Below are 26,638 nucleotides of genomic sequence, written 5' to 3' on the forward strand. Positions count from 1 at the left end.
GGTATACAGCCTTGATGTACTCCTTTTCCTATTTGGAATCAGTCTATTGTTCCATGTCCAGTTCTAACTGTTGCTTCCTGACATGCATACACATTTCTCAAGAGGCAGGTCAGGTGGTGTGGTATTCCCATCTTTTGAAGAATTTTCCACAGTTTATTGTGATCCACACAGTCAAAGGCTTTGGAATAGTCAGTAAAGCAGAAATAGATGTTTTTCTGGGACTCTCTTGCTCTTTTGATGTTCCAGCGGATATTGGCAATTTGCTCTCTGGTTCCTCTGCCTTTTCTAAAATCAGCTTGAACATTTGGAAGTTCATGGTACACGTATTGCTGAAGCCTGGCTTGGAGAATTTTGAGCATTACTTTACTATTCAGTGTTAAAAAGAAACATGCTAACAAGTCATGGAAATACATGGAAGGATCTTAAATACATATTACCTAGAGAGAAAGCCAATCTGAAAATTTATATACTGTGTGATAATAACTATTTGACATTCTGGAAAAGGCAAAACTTTGGAGACAGTACAAAAATCCATGGTTGTCAAGGAGGGATGAACAAATAGGTGGAGGAAGGAAAAAATAGGTAGAATACAAAGAATTTTTAGTTCAGTGGAAATATTCTGTATGATATTATAATAAGGTGTGTGCATGGGTGCTCAGTCATGTCCAATTCTTCTGCGACCCCATAGACTATAGCCCTCTAGGCTCCTCTGTTCATGGAATTATCCTGGCAAGAAAACTGGAGTGTGTTGCCATTTCCTTCTCCAGGGGATCTTCCTGACCCAGGATTAAACCTGCGTCTACCCATATCTCCTACATTTCAGACAGATTCTTTAATGCTGAGCCATCAGGAAAGCTCATTATAATAATGGATACATGTTATTATATATGCTTCAAAACAAACAGAATGTACAACACCAAGGGTGAACTCTAAGGTAAACTATGGTCTTTGGGTGACTATATCAGTTGTAACAAATGTACCCCTCAGGTGGAGAATGCTGATAATGAGGGAGACTAGGCATTTGTTGGTAGCATGAAGGATGTAGATTCCTACATAGGAAGTCTATCTTTCTCTCAATTTTAAATAAAGGAAAATTCAAAATATAAGGTAACATAATGATTCAGATAATGATTCAGTAGAAATCAAGATGCAAAGACCTGCATCCTGGCAATGGCTAAGTAAGTTATTTATTTTTTAGTTTTTAAATAAGATATCTTAGTTTCTGTCTGACCAAAGACCAAACTGAACCTGTGCCCCTTAAGTGGAAGTGCAGAATTCTAACCACTGGACTACCGTGGAATTCCTCATATCATTTTATTTATTTGGGACAAAATTGCTAATCTTTAATATTTGGTGAGACAGAGTACTGTGAAATATAGCGAATAAGAGGAGGGGTATGATAGAGAAACTTACATATTTTACTTCAGATTCCCTAGGATACAAAAGTAAGAGTGAAGCAAGTAAATTTAGGCAGCAGTGCAGACCAGTGGCTCACTTTAACCCACATAAATACACAACAGGCAGGCTGGCATCAGCTGGCTCACATAGACTGTCTCCATGCAGAAATTACTTGGGGATAAACAGTTTTTGAAAGGAAAGAAAATGGGATTTATGTGCTGGCTGCCCCTTTGCCAGTGAGGTTGCATTATCTGGACTTTTGGCAGCCAATGGCACTAAGAGACCCTGGGGAGATGCATAAGCTGTGTCTGAAACAGTGAAAATGAAAGTAGGCTTGGGAAGATAAATCGGATTCAGACAAGGGGTTGTGGTTGTTGTTCAGGCCCTCAGCCATGTCTGATTCTTTGAGACCCCATGTACTTTAATGCAACAGGTTCCTCTGTCCATGGGGGTTTTTCAGGCAAGAATACTGGAGTGGGTTGCCATTTCCTTCTCCAGGGGACCTTCCCAGATCAGGGATTGAATCCATATTTCCTGCATGGCAGGCAGATTCTTTTCACTGAGCCACCAGGAAAGGAAGCAATGGAGTACAAATCTTCTACTAGATGCCTGGGGAAGAGACCTCTAGGCTTTCATCTGGCAAGTCTCTAAAGGATGTACTCTAAGAAAGATTTTTGGGAACTCTGTGATCTCACTGCTGAGGGCCCAGGTTCAGTCTCTGGCTGGGTAACTAAGATCCCACAAGCCATGTGGGGTGACCAAAAATAAGTAAAGCAATTAATTAAAAAAAAAACAAAAAAAACAGAAATATCTGCAAATTGAGAACATTTGTTTTCTCTTTTGAACTTAACTCTTTACTGAAAAGAATATTTGTGCTCTTACCTAAAAGGCAGAAAAAATAAAAGATACGATAACGTATTTAAGGATTCCTTCCACAAATTTTGCTGAATTTTCTGGTATGTATTTTCCCTTGTTTAGAATTAATTAACAATAATAAGTGTATTGTGCTTCACAGAATATGATCTATGCCATTTAAGAGAGACTAGATTTTATTTTCTGTGCCTATTTGATCATCTCTGTTTGGACATAGCACTGCATTTTTATTCTGTCTCTATCCTTTTATCTCTTTTTTCAGGTTACCTGTTGGGTTTTTTACTACTCTGATGATTTTATAAGGATCATAAAATACATTTTAATAATCCATTGATTTATCTTGGACAGAGGTGTGACATATTTTCTGTGTATAAATACCATTAGAGATGTTCAAAGTTACTGACATAAAAAAGATGAAAAAGAAAACCTTTATTTTGATTTAAATGAGGAAGCATTGGTATTTACTTGTTTGTATATTACTTTTTGTAGCTTGTTAAAATAAGTAATTTTTAAAAGATAACTTTTTAAATGGCAGTAAGATTAGCATAGATATTGCACCTTACCTATGCTAATCAGGTGCTAAAATTATTAAAACTAATATCAATATTTGATCTTAAATGGATTCCAGTGGGACATTTTACCTAAAACCTAAATTGTGCAGAGTCAAAATTTATACATACTTTTCTACTTCTTATCTCATTTTAATCCAATCTATTTTACATTTTCTAGATATCAGTAAAATTAGACAGTCAATTAAAATTTCATGGTCTACAGTATTATCTTTAGACAGAACTGGAAGCAATACTCCAGTTAATAATCTAACTATAAAAATAGCAGTATTGCTCTAGTTTCAGCAATATGAAATTATAATTGCCCAATGTCCTAATTTCTCTGAGTTTAAGAAATTTAGCAATTACTAGTCTTCTGTGTCCTAAAATTTTGTGATAGGCTATGGTTAATACTAAACAAAAAAAGCAGAGACTTCCTCATTTTCTATGCATAGGGTATCTGCCATATGCATAGAAAATATAGATCTGTTTTTTCTATATGTAGGTAAATCAAAGATTGGGCATGCTTTAGATTTGATGTAGTGATAAACTGGATGTGAATGCTAATATCTATTGTATTTATGAAGTTTATAATGAGCAAGTTTCGAACTGTGGTGTTGGAGAAGACTCTTGAGAGTCCCTTGGACTAGAGATCCAATCAGTCCATTCTAAAGGAGATCAGTCCTGGGTATTCTTTGGAAAGACCGAAGCTAAAGCTGAAACTCCAGTACTTTGGCCATCTCATGCGAAGAGCTGACTTATTGGAAAAGACTCTGATGCTGGGAGGGATTGGGGGCAGGAGGAGAAGGGGACGACAGAAGATGAGATGGCTGGATGGCATCACTGACTCAGTGGACGTGAGTCTGAGTGAACTCTGGGAGTTGGTGATGGACAGGGAGGCCTGGCGTGCTGCAATTCATGGGGTCGCAAAGAGTTGGACACGACTGAGCGACTGAATTGAACTGATCTCATACAGCTCGGGAAAGCAAGAGGAAAAACATTCAACACTAGTCTTTAGACTAATTCCTCAGAATAACAAAACATTTGACATGTGTTCCAGATAAAAGACTCCTACGTGTTCACGTGACATCATAGTCTATGTTCCTGATGTTTTATTCACAATAGCTCAAAAGTAGACAGCAAAGGATGTAAAAGTAGAAGGCAACAAGTTAAGGCATCTATTACTTTTGTTTTCCCTTTGTGCTACTAACATCCCATGATGTGGGAAGATTGAAATGTTGGGCGTTCTATCACACTATGTAGTCTGCCTTCAATTTATCAGTTAACCTTAAAGTGTTTGCAAATGTTGGTGGCTCAGTTTTTCTACATTTTCTATTTCTCTATGCCAATATAAAATCCCCCAATGTCATTTGACTGTCAGATACAGCTTATAGTTCTGAATTTCTACCTTTTTATTAATGCTCTAATGCAATTAGAAGAATAATGTGAGGTATTACACATTATAACTATTAATTATTCTATTGTTGAATGATCATAATACATCTATACATGTAAATGTCTTCAAATTCTAATTATTACAGAACATTTTAAATGTAAATGCCTTAATTTGTGATTTAATCATCTAAATAGACTACTAAGCTTTGGTAATTTGGGGGAAATTTCTCAATTTGATTGCGTGAACAGGTGAACTATTCTAATTAAGTGGATATTTGAGAATAGACACTGGAGAGGAACAGTGTTATCACTGAACTGTGAAATGATCACAGAGAAAGAGTTAAGGAGGAAACATACATACACCATCAGTTAAGTATTAGAACTTAGTGATGCCAAAAGCAAGATAATTCAGGGACTGATAATTATCCCTTAAAGTCACAAACCATCCCACTGAGTCAGTCAGAGGAAAGGGTTTTTTTTAAGATGTCAGGCAGGAGTAAGAACCAAAATGAGATTCAAAAACACTGGTCTGAGTCATGTAGGAAAGCAAAGACCAAAACTGGTATCAGCGAAAAATAAAATTAATAGGTAGCACTTAATTAATCCAGTTCTTACAAGAAGTCTATGTCCGTACCCAAAATAAAAACGAGAACACTGCAGATCAGAAAAAAAAATGATTCCACAAGTACAGACATGAAGTGGTATGAATTCAGTGTAGAGTCTTAGTCAGTGAAATGCTGGGGACAATCTGTCATTAGGCTCCTTTTAAACAGTCTATCATATACCTCTCAGGTCTCTTTGTTGAATTGTGACAAAACACTTTGTCCTTTCCCTGCTGTTCCTGTTCATGGAATTGCAAAAGTGCTTACATTGTTTAGAAGAATGAAAAATTAGTTCATTATAGACCTACTGATGGCTAACTAGGAGTAGGGCATATTGCTAAGCATGCTAAACAGTTCACCTGATTTTCATCTCAAGATTCAGTGACACAGATAATATTAATATTCCCATGTTACAGATGAGAAAGCTGACAACTTGCATAGTTGAATAACTTGGACTCAGTAATACAAATATTAAATATGATGGCTCAGATTCAGTCACTTCCACTGTATAATCATAAGGGATTTGATTTAGGTCATACCTGAATGGTCTAGTGGTTTTCCCTACTTTCTTCAATTTAAGTCTGAATTTGGCAATAAGGTGTTCATGATCTGAGCCACAATCAACCCCCGGTCTTGTTTTTGCTGACTGTATAGAGCTTCTTCATCTTTGGCTGCAAAGAATATAATCAATCTGATTTCGATGTTGACCATTTGGAAGTCCATGTGTAGAGTTTTCTCTTGTATTTTTGGAAGAGGGTGTTTGCTATAACCAGTGCATTCTCTTGGCAAAACTCTATTAGCCTTTGCCCTGCTTCATTCTGTACTCCAAGGCCAAATTTGCCTATTACTCCAGGTGTTTCTTGACTTCCTACTTTTGCATTCCAGTCCCCTATAATGAAAAGGACATCTTTGGGGCATGTTAGTTCTAGAAGGTCTTGTAGGTCTTCATAGAACTGTTCAAAATCAGCTTCTTCAGCATTACTGGTTGGGGCATAGATTTGGATTACCATGATATTAAATCGTTTGCCTTGGAAACGAATAGAGATAGTTCTGTCGTCTTTGAGATTGTATCCAAGTACTGCATTTCAGAGTCTTTTGTTGACTATCATAGCTACTCCATTTAGTCTAAGGACTCTTGCCCACAGTAGCAGATATAATGGTCATCTGAGTTAAATTCAGTGGAAGTGAGAAATAGATTTAAGGGACTAGATCTGATAGACAGAGTGCCTGATGAACTTTGGACAGAGGTTTATGACATTATACAGGAGACAGGGATCAAGACCATTCCCAAGAAAAAGGAATGCAAAAAATTAAAAAGGCTGTCTGAGGACATCTTACAAATAGCTGAGAAAAGAAGAGAAGTGAAAGCAAAGGAGAAAAGGAAAGATATACCCATTTGAATGCAGAGTTCCAAAGGATAGCAGGGAGAGATAAGAAAGCCTTCCTCAGTGATCAATGCAAAGAAATAGAGGAAACCAATAGAATGGGAAAGACTAGAGATCTCTTCAAGAAAATTAGAGATACCAAAGGAACATTTCATGCAAAGATGGGCTCAATAAAGGACAGAAATTGTATGGACCTAAAAGAAGCAGAAGATATTAAGAAAAGTAGCAAGAATACACAGAAGAACTGTACAAAAAAGAGCTTCACGACCCAGATACTCACAGTGTGATCAGTCACCTAGAGCCAGACATCCTGCAATGTGAAGTCAGTGGGCCTTAGAAAGCATCACTATGAACAAAGCTAGTGGAGGTGATAGAATTCCAGTGGAGCTATTTCAAATCCTGGAAGATGATGCTGTGAAAGTGCTGCACTCAATGTGCCAGCAAGTTTGGAAAACAGCAGTGGCCACAGGACTGGAAAAGGTCAGTTTTTATCCCAGTCCAAAAGAAAGGCAATGCCAAAGAGTGCTCAAACTACCGCACAATTGCACTCATCTCACATGCTAGTAAAGTAATGCTCAAAATTCTCCAAGCCAGGCTTCAACAGTACATGAATCATGAACTTCCAGATGTTCAAGCTGGTTTTAGAAAAGGCAGAGGAACCAGGGATCAAATTTCCAACATCTGCTGGATCATCGAAAAAGCAAGAGTTCCAGAAAAACATCTATTTCTCTTTTATTGACTATGCCAAAGCCTTTGATTGTGTAGATCACAATAAACTGTGGAAAATTCTTCAAGAGATGGGAATACCACACCACCTGACCTGCCTTCTGAGAAATCTGTATGCAGGTCAAGAAGCAACAGTTAGAACTGGACATGGAACAACAGACTAGTTCCAAATAGGGAAAGCAGTACATCAAGGCTGCAATTGACACCCTGCTTATTTAACTTATATGCAGAGTACATCATGAGAAACACTGGGCTGCATGAAGCACAAGCTGGAATCAAGTTTTTCAGGAGAAATATCAATAACCACAGATATGCAGATGACACCAGCCTTATGGCAGAAAGTGAAGAAGAACTAAAGAGCCCCTTGATGAAAGTGAAAGAGGAGAGTGAAAAAGTTGGCTTAAGGCTCAACATTCAGAAAACTAAGGTCATGGCATCTAGTCTTATCACTTGGTGATAAATAGATGGGGAAACAGTCGAAACAGTGATAGATTTTTTTTGGGGGTGGTCTTCAAAATCACTGCAGATGGTTACTGCAGCCATGAAATTAAAAGCTTACACTTTGGAAGAAAAGCTATGACCAACCTAGACAGCATATTAAAAAGCAGAGACTACTTTGCCAACAAAGGTTTGTCTAGTCAAAGCTGTGTTTTTTGCAGTAGTCATGTATGGATGTGAGAGTTGGACTATAAAGAAAGCTGAGCGTCAAAGACTCAATCCTTTTGAACTGTGGTGTTGGAGAAGACTCTTGAGAGTTTCTTGAACTGCAAGAAGATTGAGCCAGTCCATCCTAAAGGAAACCAGTCCTGAATAGTCATTGGAAGGACTGATGTTGAAGCTGAAACTCCAATATTTTGGCCACCTGATGGGAAGAGCTGACTCATTTGAAAAGACTCTTATGCTGGAATGATTGAAGGTGGGAGGAGAAGGGGAAGACAGAGGATGAGATGGTTGGATGGCATCACCGACTCAAGGACATGAGTTTGGGTAAACTCTGGGAGTTGGTGATGGACAGGGAGGCCTGGCATGCTGCAGTATGGGGTTGCAAAGAGTGGGATATGACTGAGTGACTGAACTGAACTGAGAATCAGTCATAAGCAGTTGACCCCCACTCCACGTTTGCTAAATAATACTACTACTTATAACACCATTATTGCATAGGACAGTGTGAGAGAAGAAAACTAATCCTTAGTATTAGTATTGCCATCATCATTGCCTTAGGTTTTTGGTTAAAACTCCCCCATGGTAAAGGATATCAAACTTGCTTTTACTATTTCAGAAAAGCTTAAAGTCCTGAGAAAATGTGCATATATCCACACACATTAAATATTCCATTACATTTGGGGAGTCAAATTGAAAACCTCCAATATTAAAGAGAATGTTATGTAAATACTATATATATCTTCATGGACTGTGGTCCACCAGACTACTCTCCACTTGGAATTTTCCATACAAGAATACTGGATAGGGTGCCATTTCCGTCTCCTGGGGATCTTTCCAACCCAGACCCAGAGATCAAACCTGTGTTCTTGCATCTCCTGCATTGGCAGGTAGGTTTTTTACCATTAGCACCACCTGGGAAGCCTATGTATGTGTACATGTATATACCTGCCTCACTCTTCCTTTTGTTTCCTAGGGAATCTGGAGTAAACTATGTAACTTTCTCTATCATACCCCTCCTCTTATTCACTACATTTCACAGTATTTGCACTGTCTCTCCAAATATTAAAGATTATCATATACGTGTGTGTGTGTGTGTGTGTGTGTACACTCAAATTTGTACTTTTAGAAACTATTAGGTTGGCCAGGGTGTATTTGGATTTTCCATAAGATGTTACAGAAAAACCTAAATAAAGATTTGGCCTTATTAGTAACTATACTTTGTAAACTTACAGTGAAAGAGCACTTGCTAAAACAAGTACTTCCTAGTCTAGAGAGACAGACATGGTTGGAATCTATACTACCTAGCAGGTACATTGATGTACCCCCTTCTTTCCATGCCTCCCTTTCCTGACTTGTAAAATGGGGATGATACGAATAGTGAGCACAGAGGTTTACTTAATGATTCAATAAGCTGACATTTTTAGGGCTTCCTAAGTGGCACTAGCGGTTAAAGAATCCGCCTGCTAGTGCAGGAGACTTAAGAGACATGTGTCCGATCCTTTGGTTGGGAAGAACCCCTGGAGGAGGAAATGGCAACCTGCTCCAGTATTCTTGCCTGAGAAATCCCACGGACAGAGGAGCCTAGTGGGCTACAGTCCATGGGGTTGCAAAGAGTTGGACATGACTGAGCACAGAAGGCGTACATATGCTTAGTAGAGGACTTGTGCAGACACCATACAGTAATAGTTCACAAGCTGTTTGTGTTTTGACCAATGAGTTTAGTTCTGCAAAATAATATCCTTGATATTGACATTATCTATTTTTCACATACCTATTGTAATATTTAACACAGTACCTGGAACACAATAGATGTTTAATGAATATTTGCTGAATAAATTTAGAAGCAAAACAATCTCTATAAATGCTCTATAAATTGCTACTAAATTTTTAGAAGCCTTACCATATTCCATCGTACTTTGATATTTTCATACATGCTTTTATAATCTATTATCTTTTAGCAATGTAATCTCAGCCTTAAGTACTAATTTAAAAATATACACGAATTATATGTAATCAATCACTTCAATATCTTTTGCTTTCTTCTCTGTGGCTTATATTCTCTTTGATAATTATTTATGCAAATTTCCATTTTTACCACCAGAATGTTTTCCCAGTTTTTAGATAACCAAGCATATCTACACTCGTAGTTGTGCTTTGTTTTTAAATGCCAGAGAGGCTTATGTAAATAAAGATAGAATATTTTAATGTACTTTATTAATATGTTCTTTACAGCCTTCCAGATAGCATTTTGAAGTATCTTTTAGAATAATCCAAAAGAAGGATAGAAAGCCAGCCTTTATCTTTATCAATGTTACCAAAACCATCAATTAAAATGTTCCAGTTAATTTTAACATGTGCATCCTTCCTTATCTGAAAATGTCAATTGTTCAGTTTGCTTAATACAGTTTGACGTCAACTGGGTATTCTTTCTTTTTTTTAATCGTTTATACTAAGCCATGTTTTGATATGTGACAGATGGGAAATTCTCACTTTTCTTTAATAGTTTTTTTTAAAATTATTCTGCATAAATTTAAGGCTATGATTAGGTAGTTTGAGTATATCTACATTATTAAAGATTGAATTTTCTTACTGTATTTTAAATCTCTTATTAATGAAAAAATTATCTGAAATATTCATACCACTTACTTATCACATTAAATTCTCAAATTATGGTAAATCTCTGGCTTTCTATATCCTAGGTAATTAGGGAGAATTACACTCTTAATTATATATTTTTTATAAATGACAAATTGGTTTGTTTACTAGTTTGGTTTCATAAAACTAGTTTGGTTTCATAAAAACTAGTTTGGTTTCCTAAAATGTTTTTATAAAACATTTAAATCTAAGACTTTTTATTCTTTTGTACATTTTTGCATATTGTGTGTGTGTTTAGTCTCAGTCGTGTCCGACTCATTGTGATCCCATGAATTATAGCCTGCAAGGCTCCTCTGTCCATGGAATTCTCCAGGCAAGAATACCGGAGTGGGTAGCCATTCTCTTCTCCAGGGGATCTTCCCTACCCAGGGATTGAACCCGTGTCTCCTGTATTGCAGACAGACTCTTTAAGATTTCAGCCACCAGGGAAGTCCTTTTTGCATACTGACCTTATGAAAACAAAATGGATTCTTCAGTTCAGCTTAGTCGCTCAGTTGTGTCCGACTCTTTGCGATCCCATGAACCACAGCACGCCAAGCCTCCCTGTCCATCACCAACTCTCAGAGTTTACCCAAACTCATGTCCATTGAGTCGGTGATGCCATCTTACCATCTCATCCTCTGTCATCCCTTCTTTTCAGCCTTCAATCTTTCCCAACATCAGGGTCTTTTCAAATGAGTCAGCTCTTCACATCAGATGGCCAAAATATTGGAGTTTCAGCTTCAACATCAGTCCTTCCAATGAATACCCAGGACTGATCTCCTTTAGGATGGACTGGTTGGCTCTCCTTGCAGTCCAAGGGACTCTCAAGAGTCTTCTCCAACACCACAGTTCAAAAGCATCAATTCTTTGGTGCTCAGCCTTCTTCACAGTCCAACTCTCACATCCATACGTGACCACAGGAAAAACCATAGCCTTGACTAGATGGACCTTTGTTGGCAAAGTAATGTTTCTGCTTTGTAATATGCTGTCTAGGTTGGTCAGAACTTTCCTTCCAAGGAGTAAGTGTCTTTTAATTTCATGGCTGCAATCACCGTCTGCAGTGATTTTGGAGCCCCCAAAAATAAAGTCAGCCACTGTTTCCACTGTTTCCCCATCGATTTGCCATGAAGTGATGGAACCAGATGCCATGATCTTTGTTTTCTGAATGTTGAGCTTTAAGCCAACTTTTTCACTCTCCACTTTCACTTTCATCAAGAGGCTCTTTAGTTTCTCTTGACTTTCTGCCATAAAGGTGGTGTCATCTGCATATCTGAGGTTATTGATATTTCTCTCGGCAATCTTGATTCCAGCTTGTGCTTCTTCCAGCCCAGCGTTTCTCATGATGTACTCTGCATATAAGTTAAATAAAAGGGTGCCAATATACAGCCTTGACGTACTCCTTTTCCTTTTGGAACCAGTCTGTTGTTCCATGTCCAGTTCTAACTGTTGCTTTCTGGCCTACATACAGGTTTCTCAAGAGGCAGGTCAGGTGGTGTGGTATTCCCATCTCTTTCAGAATTCTCCAGTGTTTATTGTGATCCACACAGTCAAAGGCTTTGGCATAGTCAATAGCACAGACTGAAATCTTTATTATAATGACTTGAACAGTGTTCTCAAACGTTATTGTGCTTATAAATTACTGAAAATCATGTTAATATGCAAAGTTTGATTCAGTAGGTCTGGGATGAGACTACATTTTGAGGCATAAACACCTAAGATTATCTTAAGGGCATCTAATGATGGCTCAACAGATATTTCTTGAATGTCATATTCAACATGCACAATTATTTACTGCAAGTGAGGCAAAGCAATGATTTTTGAAAGAAAATGAGCACTCAGTTGCAATGTTCAATTCACTCTTTGACACTTATTAGCTGCTTAGATTTGTACAGATTTTAACTTTTCCTAGTCTTAGTATGCCTTCTTATTATCCCAAGCTTGAGAAATGTCTATTGATTTTCTAAGATATCTAAAGAAATAATCTGTTTCAATGATGACAATTTCAGTTCAATTTAACAAACTACTGAACATACACAATGAGTTGAAAGAATGGTATACTCAGGTAATAATAAACCACAGTTTATATGAATTTTCCTTTTCTGCAAGTTAAGTGAAACATTATACAACATACAAGCATTGACAGTACTAGTTGGGAAGTTGTTGGCCTTTAGCTATCAGCAGGTATATATTTTTAACATTTAAAATTATTTTGGCAAAAATTTAATGTTTCTATGTTGCTTAAAATTCTTAGTTTTTCCTAAATTCTAGAGGTAAATGATGCACCCACATGTATCTCACATCGATTTCTTCTAATTGAATCAGATAAGGAATTGTTTGGGGCCAGACCCTTGCTACATACTGGAATATCTTTGTTACTGTTCATTAACAGTATGATTCAACTGTTAACATAAATTGGGATTAAGAAATCTAGACATTTCAGAAATTAAATATCAAATGTTTGCTAATGGGGAATACTCCAAGATAATGACTTAAAAACTTCTGATTATGTGTCATGGAACATTCTAAACCCAGAAGTGGATCCTTTCACTCACTTGGCAATAGAATATGGGACTATCACTAAATATAAACTAACATCAGAAGCTGGTTTGGTACAAATTGTACTTGGCTAATATTCTCTGTGTTTCAAATTGGGTAATTAATTATATTAGCTACATTTCCTGTAATAAACATATTAGAAACAATGATATGTTTGCAATGAAACAAATATGGTTTTGCTATTTTTAATAGATGTGATATGCATGCCACATTCCTTTCTTTCCTTTAAAACCACTGTCATTACAAATGAATTTTCACTATTTATTTTTATGCAATACTGACTACCTAGCTAGTGCTTTTACAGTTTTGTTTTGTTTTTTACAAACTTTCAACTTTTTATTTTGTATTTGGGCATAGCCAATTAACAATGTTGTGGTAATTTCGGGTGACACAAACTCCCCTCCCATTCAGGCTGACATATAACAATGGGTAGAGTTTCATGTATTATACAATATGTTCTTCCTTGTTGGTTATCCATTTTGAATATAGCAGTCTGTATTTTTAAAAGATCATAAATTTAAATTTATAACACAAAATTGGGTACATGTTCTTTTGTTTCATTTTGTCTCCTTATTAAAATACTTGGTGATGATTTTGCCAAGAAACCAATCTTAGGGTTTCCCTTGATTACAACAATGTTCTGATGTTTGCTTTTGACTATTTCTGAGTTTCAGAGAAAATTTCATAGGAACCATTTTATGAAAGGCTGAAAGTTCTTAAATAGCTATCCCTCCATTGTATACTATATGATTACATGTATTTTAGGAATATTTAATTCAGTCTGACTTTTTGAAGTCTTCATACATTTTACTCCTTTCTCCTTTTGATGGACTAGGCCACATAACAAGATGGGCCTGAGGCCTTTAGCTATGGGACCATGTGGATAGTTCCTTTAGCTCACTAGCACAGGCAAATATCGTCATGGTTGAGAACCTATTGTTTGGTAGCTGAAAGTCCTAAGTAAAAGCCGGTTTATAAAGCCACAGAGTTAACAGTGTGAAAATCAGCTTGCATGTCTCTAATACCAACTTCAATTTTCAGCAGAGAGTTGACTTTTCAAAATGCACAGTGAATAGTTGCATTTGTTTTTAATCAAGCAAATGGGCATTGCAGCATCAAGCACTCATTTGATTTTTAATGTGCATTGGTATCACCAATGATAATTCAAGTGACAGCATAAATAATTGTCAATACTGTGTCAGAATAAAAGCAACTGTCATTTTTTCTAATATGCAGATTCAGAGATTACTCACAATTAAAAGCAGAATAATAGGAAAGGGATATATTCATATTATCAAATACAGCCATGGTTTTAGAAATGCTTTAAAATGAAAGTAAGAGGTTAAAGCTTACCAGTTTTACAGAACCTTACTTATATTAATTATAAATTTTCTTTTTAGAGTGTTTCTCTTGGAGGACGGCAGCCTCAAAATATATAATGTTACCAGGTTGGATGCTGGATTATATACTTGCATAGCTACAAATCAGTTTGGTGTTGCAAAGAACACTGGCAGCCTCATCATAAAAGGTATTTTACTATCTTTGTTTGTGCTCGATGAACACTGGAGATACATTTGCATACCTGACCTCTATCACTGTCAACCCTGCATCATATTGCATATGTGAAATATTTGGTTTCACAGCTTATTTGAGTAGTACCCTTATATTTATTAATAGCATGCTCACTTTGCCAGTGGAACAGAATGGTAGATGTGAATAGCTTGACAGTTCAAAAGCTGTCCAGTGGGTAATAAGACAAAACTAAAACCTCCACTTAAAATATGCGGATTTCCACAAATGCCTCCATGAGAGGAATTTATGAATATTTTGATGATGTTAGTGAGGTTTCTTTCAGAAACTCTCAATTTGTATAAAAATTTTACCTGGATGTAAGGCTGCCAAGCACATAGTCGATTCATTTGTTTCTATAACTCTGGGTACTTAACTATAACGAGCAAAATGCAGACTTTCTTGCATTCGCCTTAATAAGCAGTTTTTTACAAAGATAAAAAAATAAAATATTGGTGACATGTGAATCATTATTAGATTCCCATCACAGTAAACGGATATGTTCACCCAATTTCAGATGGTAAAAGTGCACAATCTATTCTTGAAACTTTTAAACTAGTATCAGTCCAAATGTATCTCCATATATCACCAGGGGACACAATTAGGATTAGACGCTTCTATTCTCCATCTCTGCTACTTTATTGAATCTCAGCTCATAAAACTAGTATGTTTAGGGGAAGCCAGGTCACTTTATCATTTCATTGCCTCCTGGATGATCAAAATGACTGTCTTGATAGAGGAGTCTGAGCAGCTTATTAAGCCCAAATGATTAAATTCAGCAATTGGTGTTTTATCATTATTTCTATTAGAAATAAATAAGTTCAACAAAAAGTAGTTAGCTATTACCCACCAATTATCCTTTAAAATGTCTAAAGGAAAATAAACACCCACTTTTATCCCTAGAAGATATTTCTGTCAACTTTATCTCAAGCCTATTATATTATGCCAACAATTGTCTGAAACACTCAGGGGAAATGTAAATGATAGAACTTGTGTAAAAATCCAACCAGTGTGGCATATTTTGAAAAACTTCACTTCTTTAATACTGTATTGTCATCAGGTTTTTAAGACTGATATGGACTTAATGTTTCAAGGAATGTGCTATAATTATATTTAATGATAGGGAATTTCCCCAGCAGCTTTTTGGTAATACTCATGTACTAAAAAGTGTGAATGCTTTATGTTTGAAGAAATAACATGTCCGTCAAGGGAAGAAAAAGAGATTACCTTATTTCCAATTTAGATGCTATGAGTGGTATTCATTCACTACATTACAATAGAAGATTAATATATGCTGGAAAGACATGCAGTTAATTTTTCTAGGTATGGAGAAATCCAGTAGGAATTAAAACGTGAAATATTAAAGACAGAACACATCAGTAGTGAAAATGTAGTTTCTCAAAAGTTTTGGTGGACTACTGGTGATGGGTAAGTGGGACCAACAGTTTGCTGCTTAAATACAATGATGAGATCCTTTCACCCTAAAGACTAACGAAAAAAAAAAAAATTATAAATAGATTAAGCAACACAGATAGTTTTTCTTCCTCAATATTTTCTTTTGCCTTTGGCACCACAATATTGTACATTACTAATCAATGGAAGAAAAATCAAGTGAGAAGATTCACATAAATATGAGAAACTCAGAAACATCCACTTAGTTCTAAAGATAGCATGTGGATACTTCAGAAGTGAAACATAGCCATGGAGGTTCCTGATTCTTAGGACAGAAACAAGTTGATAGGTATTTTGGGATTTTCCATAAAACATACCATAATCCCCAGATACTCTAATCTCTGTGAGTAAGAAAATAATTAAATAAGATTTCTCAGTTAAAAAGCTGACATAGTTTTGCTTACTTCTAATGTCCTTTGCTGGAGATATTAAAACAAAATGATCTCAACCTGCATTCCTGCTCATCTTCATCTTTTCCACTTTTCCTTCTTCTGTAGCATATTTCATCTTCCTACAAATGATATGATTCACTTATTCACATGTATTTTCTCCTTATCTTTCCCTTCTTCTAGAAAAGAAATGAAGAAGGCAAGGTTATCACAGCCCTGGGAACAGCCCTGGGAACTGTATGTGTTCACTAAATATTGATTGAGTGACAGGATCTCACCTTATCCCCCTTGGTTCTCAGAGATAATTTCTATCCTGACTTCTCTGCTCTAAAATCTGAAAGTTTTCAATTTTTCAGGATTTATACTTGTTAGACTACTTCACAGTAGAGCACTTCAAAGGCAAATAATAAACTTCTAAATGCTTTCACTTTTCCAATTTTAGTGTTTGTAGTTACATGATTTAAACGCACAGAGAACTCCACACTCTGCAAAGGGGGACAAATAGGAAGCTACATGAAAATCTAAAATACTTCATGGACAGAACTCACTGTTCTTGTATTTTCAGTACAATTCCAGATGATTTACATATGCAAAAGACTTATATCAATATGCATGAATATCATTATTTTCAGTTATTTATATCCCATGGTGGGAAAGAATATGTGTTTGTTATTTTTAGCCTTCATGAAATATCCACATCCCATTTCAAGGGGATTTGGGGATTTTTTGCTTCTTTGCCATTGATAGTAGCCATTAATGTAATAAAAATAAACACATATACATAACACATTTACAAAAACTACATAAACACAAGATATAAAAGCATATTTAGCAACTTTGCTTTATTGCTGATCTGTAATGCATACACTGTGGGATTCTTATACAAAATAGTTTTAAGATAAGTCTATCATTGGCATTTCCTCTTAATGAGGCTGCTATCTCTAATTCCCTTTCATGTAGGAATGTTGAAGGTATTACTGCCAAAAATTATTATTTTACAACCTATAGAGTTGAAGATGTAATCTGAGAAGGAAACGTAATAGTATGCATTGATTCAGTCATTTTCTTGACTATTAAGAGCAGCCATCTGGCTGTTTGTGATGACGATTTAATATTTCTCTCTGTGCTTGCATATGTGTGTGTGTGTGTGTGTGTGTGTGCGTGCCTGTATATGTGTATGTGTTTGTATTTTCCTGTCTATAGTGTTCATTTATTGTCATTACAGCATCAAATATAATTTTGTCTCTCAAATCAAGATCAGCTTACAGTGACCTTTCTGGTAATATGGTGGTAAAGAGCAAATGAGAAATTTCAGTAAAACTGATAAAACAATCATCTTTCTTTGAATTTACTTATCAGCCTCAGTCATGCAAGAAATGTTGTTGCTAGATAACATGTAAAAAGATAATAGTTACAAGAGTAAGATATTTTTCAGCTTAGTTTTTAGCTGATATGGCTTATCTGTGTTAAGAGGATTCTGAAGTTATCTGCACTGTATGTTGGAAATTTCTATTTCACTAATGCAGCAGGATAAAGCAATTTGCCATTCAAACATTGGAAGTGCAATTAGCACCAGCCTTGCCAGAGCCTCAGAAGATGCCCAGGGTAATTTGAGGACATGTTCCATGGGCACAAACAGGAAATTGAAAGGAAAGAGACTTTAAATGTCTTTGTTTTGAGGACTAGTAAAATTACAATGTGTACATACACTAAGAGGTATATGAAAGTCACATAAAAGGGAAAATTATTTTATCTGGCATTTGGAAAATTATTAAAAAGCACAGAAACAGCAGGCTCTAGGAATGATCTTGTTTGCAGGCAACATTTGTTTTTGTTTCCCCACTGGAGAAGTTTTGGATGTTCAATTATAGGCCTCATTGCTTCAGCATTATTTTCAACTGAAATGTCGGAACTTGGAAAAGCATATCTAATGTGCAAATTAAGTTTATTGCTGCTCATTTAGTTGTTTATTCTTTGTGATAGAAGTCTTTATTATACCAGCATGGAGAGTGGCCTATCCATTTTCTCCAGCAGAAGAGGGTGTTCACTAATGTGATTTTACATTTACTAAGAGAAATACTAAGATAGGCAGATAATTGGAGGCTTTGTGGCTGTCCATGGCAGTTTAAAAGATCTGAGGTGTTTAACTCAGCTGTATCTAGAAGCCCAGCTTTCCTGAGTAAACCAAAAATACAATTTCACAGAGGTGACAAGACACAATGGAATATATCCACTATTTTGTAGTGGTTGAATTCTCCGAGTACTGCTAATGTCTTTCCCCAAATGTTTAACTCTACATCCCAATTTTATGCAAAGAATGAATTAAAAGATTTAATATAAAGAAGACTTTGACTTAAAAATTTTTAGTGGAAGTATTATTAAGGTGAAAAAATATATAGTGAATTTTTACACTGTCTAGATATGAAATTTTCATTCCCCCTCCAACACTGAAATAATGCCGAGTGAGTTCTTGAGACCTTAATTTCTTCAAGAATAAAGGAGAAAAAAACCAAAAAGCATTCATGTAAGGAAACCCAATAATGTCAATAATATTTCGGCCTTCATACCAATTTAGTTCATAGTCTTTTAAAAATCAAGCACATATCACTCCAGGTATGTTAAGCAGCTTTTTTTCTTTTAAATATATATTATACATTATAGGATGGACATCGTATATTAATTATAATTAATGAATTATAAGTTTGCACATTTTTGATTATTCAAGAAAATTGTCACCAAACCTACTATTTGTTAAAATTTTGCATTTTTTTATTTACTCTTAGTAAAAATAGGGGATGTATAGCTTGTGGTTTGTGCCAATTAAAGAGGTCAAATAGATGAGCATATATCACTTCTTAAAGTGGTGAAAAGCAGAGACTTTGAAATTAGATTTATTAGTTCAATTAAAAACTAGCATGAGATCCTAAAGAGTGTGTTTTTGCTGTTATTAATGTTGTATTATTATCATCATTAATATTTTTTATCAAGTACATACTCTGCTCCAGGCATTGTCACAGGTCCTTGATGTATGTCATCTCACTGAACCCTCAGAACAACCCTTTGAAGCAAGTGATCATTAGAGATTGAGGTATAGAGGGCTAGAATTACTTGACAAGGTCCTTGTGTTATTGATATTAAGTGGCAGAACTCTTTTTATCCTTCTTTTTTACATTCCAGTAAAGTTATGTAATAATAATTACATGAGATAATTTCACATGGCATTGTTTAAAGTTTAGAAAAAGATATAGTAATTTGCAGATATTAGTACTTCCCTCTAAATACTTCATTTTAATTAATTAAATATAGTTCAATATTTGATAACTTTACATATGTAAAGAAAGTCTTAAGTGTACATTTTCTGAATTTTGGCAAATGCATACACCCCTGCAACCCCAAAGTCTACCAAAATACATTATCAGCCTGCCTGGTGGCTCAGACAGTAGAGAATCTGCCTGCAATACTGGAAACCGGGATTCAATCTCTGGGTTGGGAAGATTCCCTGAAGAAAGGAATGGCAACCCACCTCAGCATTTTGCCTGCAGAATTCCATGGACAGAGGAGCCTGGCAGGCTACAGCCCATGGGGTCGCAAAGAGTAGAACACAGCTGAATTACTAACACTTTCACTTTCACATATTGTTCCCTCATGCCCCTCCCTGGCCCCACCCTATTCCTAGAAGCAACAACTGTCATGATTTTTTTCTGCCATATACGCCATATAAATGCAATCATACAGTACATACTCACTCTTTGGTATCTGACTTCCCTCACTTGACTTAAACCACTAGCCATTTACCTTCTCTTTATTAAAAATGAGCAAAACTAAGCAAAACTTTACCAACAGTGGGTCTAGTCTGTGCAGTAAAAAAAAAAAAAAAAAAAATCTTGAATTTTAAATAACTTTGCCTCCATTTTCCCTCTCAAATTTATTCACACTGTGCCCGAAGTATTTGGTTAACAATCGGAAGTTCAGTCTTTTTTTTCAGTGATTCCCTTCTGAGGCTAAAGTAGTGAATAGACTTCTTTGTTCCTCAGATATTCTATTTCTAAACTAGTGCAGTGGTCATTCAAGCTCTAGTGCCTTTTTTTTTAAGGAAAAATGTGTGGCATTACAACATTAAGAAAAAAAAAAAAAAAACACCCAGATGCAAGCTTTTCAGTCTATGGATCCTGAATACTCAAAGAGTTATTAGCAAATTCATTCAAGTCAAGAAAAGGAATAGGGTAGGAAAGGGGGTAAGGGAGTGCAGAGGGGAAAAATAATCAACGGAATTAATTGACTCTAATTTTCCTCTTCTGGATTTTATTTTCTTACTTCATCTTCCCTAAATCTAACATAGGGCTTCCCAGGTGGCACTAGTGGTAAAGAACATGCCTGCCAGTACAAGAGACAGAGATTCAACCCCTGGGTGGGGAAGGTGCCCTGGAGGAGGGCATGGCAACCCCCTTCAGTATTCTTGCCTGGAGAATCCCATGGACAGAGGAGCCTGGTGGGCTATGGTCTATAACGTCACAGAGTTGGACACAACTGAAGCGACTCAGCATGCACGCATGCAAACCTAACATAAACATTCAGAAGGCAACATTTTCTATTAGGTCCTATAGCCAGGCAAAATTAAAATTTTGTAATTTCATCTCTTATAAATCTACAGAACACTTCAACCTGGTTTTTTACTACAACCCAGAATAAAGTTACAGTTGGAGGACTGAGTGAACATTATCTATTTATAGGAAATATAAATATGATCCCATAAATAGTCATTGCCTATTATGTATTAACCTCTTTGAAAGTGAGTTGTTGGTATATTTAATTCATTAAGCAGAATCTATGGTGCATGCTCTTTTCAAACACATGTAAGGCCCTGTTTTGATTACTTGTTAATACAGAAGATCTGTGTTTACATTTTATATTACTTTTATATTACTTGCTAGGGAATTTTTCAGTGTTACTTTGCATGATACCTAGACCTGTTTTTTTCATTTAGACAACTTAAATTTAAGACACTTACTTTCTCCAGATGGTTCTTCATTTGTTTCTTTTACTCAGGGGTTCAGGGTAGTCTTTTAATATTTGCTCCAAATCATTTAAATATTGAAGTGGAAGATAAATGGGTAATGGTAACTGCAGGGAAACTATAATATATTGACCATGGTTACTTTGTGCATTGGAATTAAATTATACTCTGCCTGTGGTAGAATACAATATAAATATGAAATGCTGCAAATAGATTTTAATCTGCAAAACACATGTCTGAGCAGATCATTTTGCATTGGCTAAGAGGATATAAAGCAACCAAGCCTACTGCAAGTATTGGTACAAAGAGGAAAAGTATATTAAATAAAGATCAAATACTCCTCCATTTCTGTCTTGCTAGAGGTAGGGAATTAGACTCCATCACACCAATTTCCTTGTTTGTTAGTTTTCTCTGTAGGGTTTATTTCAGAGTATTAGCTTTCATTTCCCTGTGTTTGCTTTCCCTAAAGTTAGTAATTTTCTTGTTTGTTTGCTTAGTTTTCTATGGACCTGACAACAATTCATTCCTCAATCCTCTCTCTACTCTCTTACTTTGATATTGATCTGCCTTTCCGTCTGTCGGGGAGCCTGGTTGCCTAAGCACCATGCCTTTCTCTTGACACACTTCCTCGTTTGAATAGATTGCATCTTCCAATGGATTTTTGAGAAAGAAATCAATAAAAGTGTATTTTTTTTAGATCTTTCATTTTTGAAAAGGTCTTTACACTAAGCTTACATTTGATTGATGCTTTAATTGGAAACAGAATCCTCTATTGGAAATCATGATTTTTCATAATTTGGAAATCTTGCTCTGCTGTAAAAGCTGAAACCATTTTGATTTCTGACCTGTTGTTTGTGACATCTTTTCTCACTCTCTCTGTCTAGAGGTCCTTTTTTCCCAAGTGTCCCACAATTACATGATAATTGGTGTAAATCTATTTTCAGCCTTTTTTACAGGGCATTTGGTGCACTTTGTCATCCTGGAAGCTCATAGCTCTTTGGGCCTGGGATATTTTTCTGAGTAATAATTTACTCCATTTCTTTTTCTGAAATGCCCATTTATAATAGATTTCCTAGACTGGCATTCAAGTTTATGAGTATATGTATGCATGTGTGTATGTATCTACTCATCTATGTGTAGAATTTATTGTATTTTAATATATATATTTAGATAGGCGTGCTGCAATTCATGGGGCTTCAAAGAGTCAGACATGACTGACTGAACTGAGAAACTGAGTCTATCTACATGTTTATATGTTTTATATATACATGTTATACATAATGTTTCTATATCCTCACATCCATTTTATAGCTGTTTTTGCTCTACCTTCTAGGATATTTTCTCAACTTTACCTTCCAGATTTTCTTTTGTATTTTTGCTTTTTAAAAAAAATTTTTTTCTAAGTGTCTTTTTATTTTCTGTCTATTCTTTTAAGTAATATCTTGGTCTTTTCTTCCTTTCCTCTGGAAGTATTGCTTGTAGTTTTTTCTCTTTTCTTTGTTTTTTCTGAAAGGTCTCTCTTTTCCCAAACACTTTGTTTGCTCTTTGTTTTACGTCCTATCCTTTATTAAGAGGTGTTTGAAGATACATCGTGGAACTGTTGTCTGTTCATATTTAGATCACTAAAAATCCTACAGAAAGCTCTAATCAAGAGTGGGAATTTTGAATGATTTAACTTCATATTTAGATGATCTGGACAGGGAGGCCTGGCGTGCTGTGATTCATGGGGTCGCAAAGAGTCAGACACGACTGAGCGACTGAACTGAACTGGACTGAACTGAAGAAAAATATTGGACTATCTTCTCTTTAGGCTTATCAGACTCCTAGGACAACCGTCCCTCACGTCCCTCCCAGGTTTCCTGTCTGGAGAGCAAAGGCCAAGCAGACAGCACTCTCGGAGCTGAATAGGGTTACAACACACAAATCTCAGCTCTCACTGTGTACATATTTCCTTAATTCCCTTATTTTCAGTAGGATTTTCCTCACCCTCAACTGGGCTTGGTGATAGGCAGTTCAAAGACCCTCTGTTTTATATTTTCTCAGCAAAGTAATTTGCTGGTCTTCTTCTTAGATGAGAAACTACTCTAGAGACCAAATAACATCCTATTCATAAATTCCCAAATGAATGAATACATAAAGACATGCTAAATAAGTTTTCCCCTCTGTCTTCCCACTGCCAGCCTGTGACTGACCTTTATAGTAAGTCAATTAGAAATCATTCAGCTTCATTACAGTTTCTCAAATTTTGTCTCCACTCTTGATCTCTGTTTTGGTGGATTTGTATCTTAGAAGATAAATTTCTTTGGCATCATTTATTAGATGTTTATGAAGAACTTGAAATAAATACTATATAATCAATTATCATTACCAGTATAACATCATATTTTTACTGTGATTCTATTTTTCTCATCTAATATTTAGAAAACGTCAAGTTTTAGCTATGTTTTGCTCAAACAAAATTTATCAAGTAAACTGGAAAGCACAATTTGGGAGATATGGGTCATGAACTCACCTCTTCCACTTATACAATAGATTAATTCCCCACTTGTACAATAAATTAATTCCTTCTCACGTTCAGGGATATTCTCTCTCTCTCTTTCTCCCTTTCTCTCTCATTCAACCTCTCTCTTTCAAACCTCCCTCCGTCTCTCTCCCTCTTTTTCTCCCTCCCCACCCCTTTCTTGTCCCTCTCCTTCACTTTGTCTTTTTCATCTCTATTATCCCCTCTGAGGTATCATTCACACCACCATACTCACATAATTTTAAAAATAGTCATTTTCTGACCATGATTCCCCCTATGGCTATTGCCATATTGGACTTTTCCCCTTTATACCAAAGCTCTTTTAAAAATTTGTCTGTATGAGCTTGCGTTTTTCAATCCTTCTTGTCCATTCTGTTTTGAATCCATGCAACCAGGCATCAGAATTTCTCTTAACAGGGTGACTAGTAGCCTCCACACTGTTTAGTCCAGTGGTCAGTTCTCAGTCTTCATCTTTCTTATTCTATCAGACTACTGATCATATTCTTCTTCATATATATCTCACTTCGTTGCCAAGACACAGTATTTGTCAGATTTTCCTTTAATCTCTTGAGTCACTCTTTTCCAATTTCCTCTTATCAATTTTCTTAATTTGGAATATACTACCATTCACTTGGTAACTCATCTAGTCTCATCATCTAAAATAACATCAATAAGCTAATTCCCAAAATGATAAACCAATGTAAGCATTTTTCTTAATTCCAAAATCCAACGAGCAATTTATCATATTCACTTATCAGTTTGCTACATCCTAACACTGACCTCCTAATTCTCACTCCGCAAACTTGCTTCTCCTACCACTTTATGAATGACAACTTATAATGACAGTTGCTCAAGCCAAATTCTTGTAGTCATTCTAACTCATTTTCCAAAAATGGCCTCAACAATCAAGATATGCAAAGAATCTAACCACTTTCCACCACTTCAATTATCAAATATTAAACCATTATTGTCACTTTCCCAAAGTATGTCTCTTGATGACAGCCAAGTTCATTTTACCTGCTGGGGATATAGGACAATGTGAAGAGACACTTCTGATAGTCACAACTGAAGGATCTACTAACATCTAGTACATAGAGGCCAAAGATGCTACTGGATATTCTGTAATGCACAGAACAGTCTCCCCACTTCCCTCTGAATCGACTGACCCGTACATGCAACAAAAAATTATCTGGCCCAAAATGATAACAATATTAAAGTTAAGGGATGCACCATAGTCTCAAAAACATGAGTCTCAATTCCATCTTTGTCTTCCTTCTAGAAGCTTGAATATTCATATTAAATTGTAGATGACATTTTTGCTTCTTTTACGGAGATCCTAGGACTTCCTTGGTGGCTCAGATGGTAAAGTGTCTGCCTACAATGTGGGAGACCTGGGTTCGATCCCTGGGTCAGGAAGATCCTCTGGAGAAAGAAATGTCAACCCACTACAGTACCCTTGCTTGGAAAATCTCATGGATGGAGGAGTGTGGTAGTTTACAGTCCACGGGGTCACAAAGAGTCAGACAGGACTGAGTAACTTCACACTTCTAAAGGCTCCTCAGTTCAGTGTTGTTTTATTTGCTCAGTCCCATTCTGATGTATACCTGGAAGAATTTATGGGTTCTGTACTAATTTAATGGTTTTGAATTAAATGTTGAATAAACAATTAGTATAGTTTTAAACTCATTAAGAGTTTCTACATCTGTCCTAAGGAGCACTCATTTCTTTCTCCAAATGACATGAATCATCACACTGCTCAAGCTGTTAAATGTCCTAAATATTCCTAAGACTACATATAATCTATTATAAAACATTAATAACATGGATAAACTTCTGTCCTGACTAGTTAAAGTAGCTTTGTCACACCAATTTCAATTACAAATATTGTAAAAAATATTTTTTTAAATAAAAATTTCAACAAGAAATTTTGGTAGTCTCACAGTGCCAGAAAGACAAAAAGCTGAGCTCAGAATCAACCAAACAGAATGAGGTCAGCTAAGCAATTCAGTCTTACCCCTAAGGGACCATGCCCTAGTAATAACAACAGAATAAAATTGTCCAAGACTTAAAGTCACTGACTGCAGAATCAGATTGATCAATTCTTGACTAGATTCTGCTCTTTTTCCAAATGCCTGCTTAAAAAGTAAGTCTTCTTGGGAAAATTGTAACAAAATGAAAATATTTACATTTTGAGCCACAGTGCCTGATATTTCATAAATGTTATTATCAATAGCTGGAGCCAGGACCAAAGGACCCAAACCCAGAGAAATATCAGAAAATAACAAGACATTACAACTGATAGAAAGGTAGAAGTTGTTACACAAGGATTTTAAAATAATTGTGATTATCTGTCATTTTAGTTATTAAATCTTGTCCAACGCTTTGTGACCCCATGTACTCTAGCCCACCAGGCTCCTCTGTCCATGAGATTTCCCGGCAAGAACGCTGGAGTGGGTTGCCATTTCCTTCTCAAAGGGGCTCTTCCACACCCAGGGATCAAACCTGTGTCTCCTGTATTGGCAGACAGATTCTTTATGGCTGAACCACCAGGGAAGCCCCAATTGTGATTAGTATGTTTTTCAAAAAGAGAACCAGATGGAGAATTTCAGAAGAGAAATGGTATGTATTCAAAATTAATTGGAAGCTCTAGAAGTGAAAAGTACAAAGGCTAAAATTAAGAACAAAATAGATCGATTTAATAGCCGAATAGATATTTCAAAGAAGATTAGTAAAGAGGAGGATATATGAATAGAAAATATCCAGAATGGAAAAATAAAGCAATAGGAAAGACAAAAAAGAACATAAGAAACATATTGCTTATGGTAAATAGCTCTAACACGTGAAATCTTGGTTCTAAAAGGAGCAGAGAGGGGAGAAATAAAATGAGAGATGGAGAATTTGAAGAAATAT

General features: G+C 35.9%; 1 protein-coding gene across 2 annotated transcripts in view; it reads left to right on the forward strand.

The window, feature by feature from the left end:
* The window catches only part of CNTN6 (contactin 6), a 320,078-nt gene that overhangs the window by 257,503 nt on the left and 35,937 nt on the right, over positions 1 to 26,638 (forward strand). For both annotated transcript variants that reach the window (XM_010862021.1, XM_010862022.1), the window contains one exon: positions 14,184 to 14,311. In XM_010862021.1, the coding sequence (XP_010860323.1) occupies positions 14,184 to 14,311 (128 nt within the window). The remainder of the gene's footprint in view (positions 1 to 14,183; positions 14,312 to 26,638) is intronic.

Source organism: Bison bison, unplaced genomic scaffold (assembly GCF_000754665.1).
Source record: "Bison bison bison isolate TAMUID 2011002044 unplaced genomic scaffold, Bison_UMD1.0 scf7180017864474, whole genome shotgun sequence".
Lineage (NCBI taxonomy): Eukaryota > Metazoa > Chordata > Mammalia > Artiodactyla > Bovidae > Bison > Bison bison.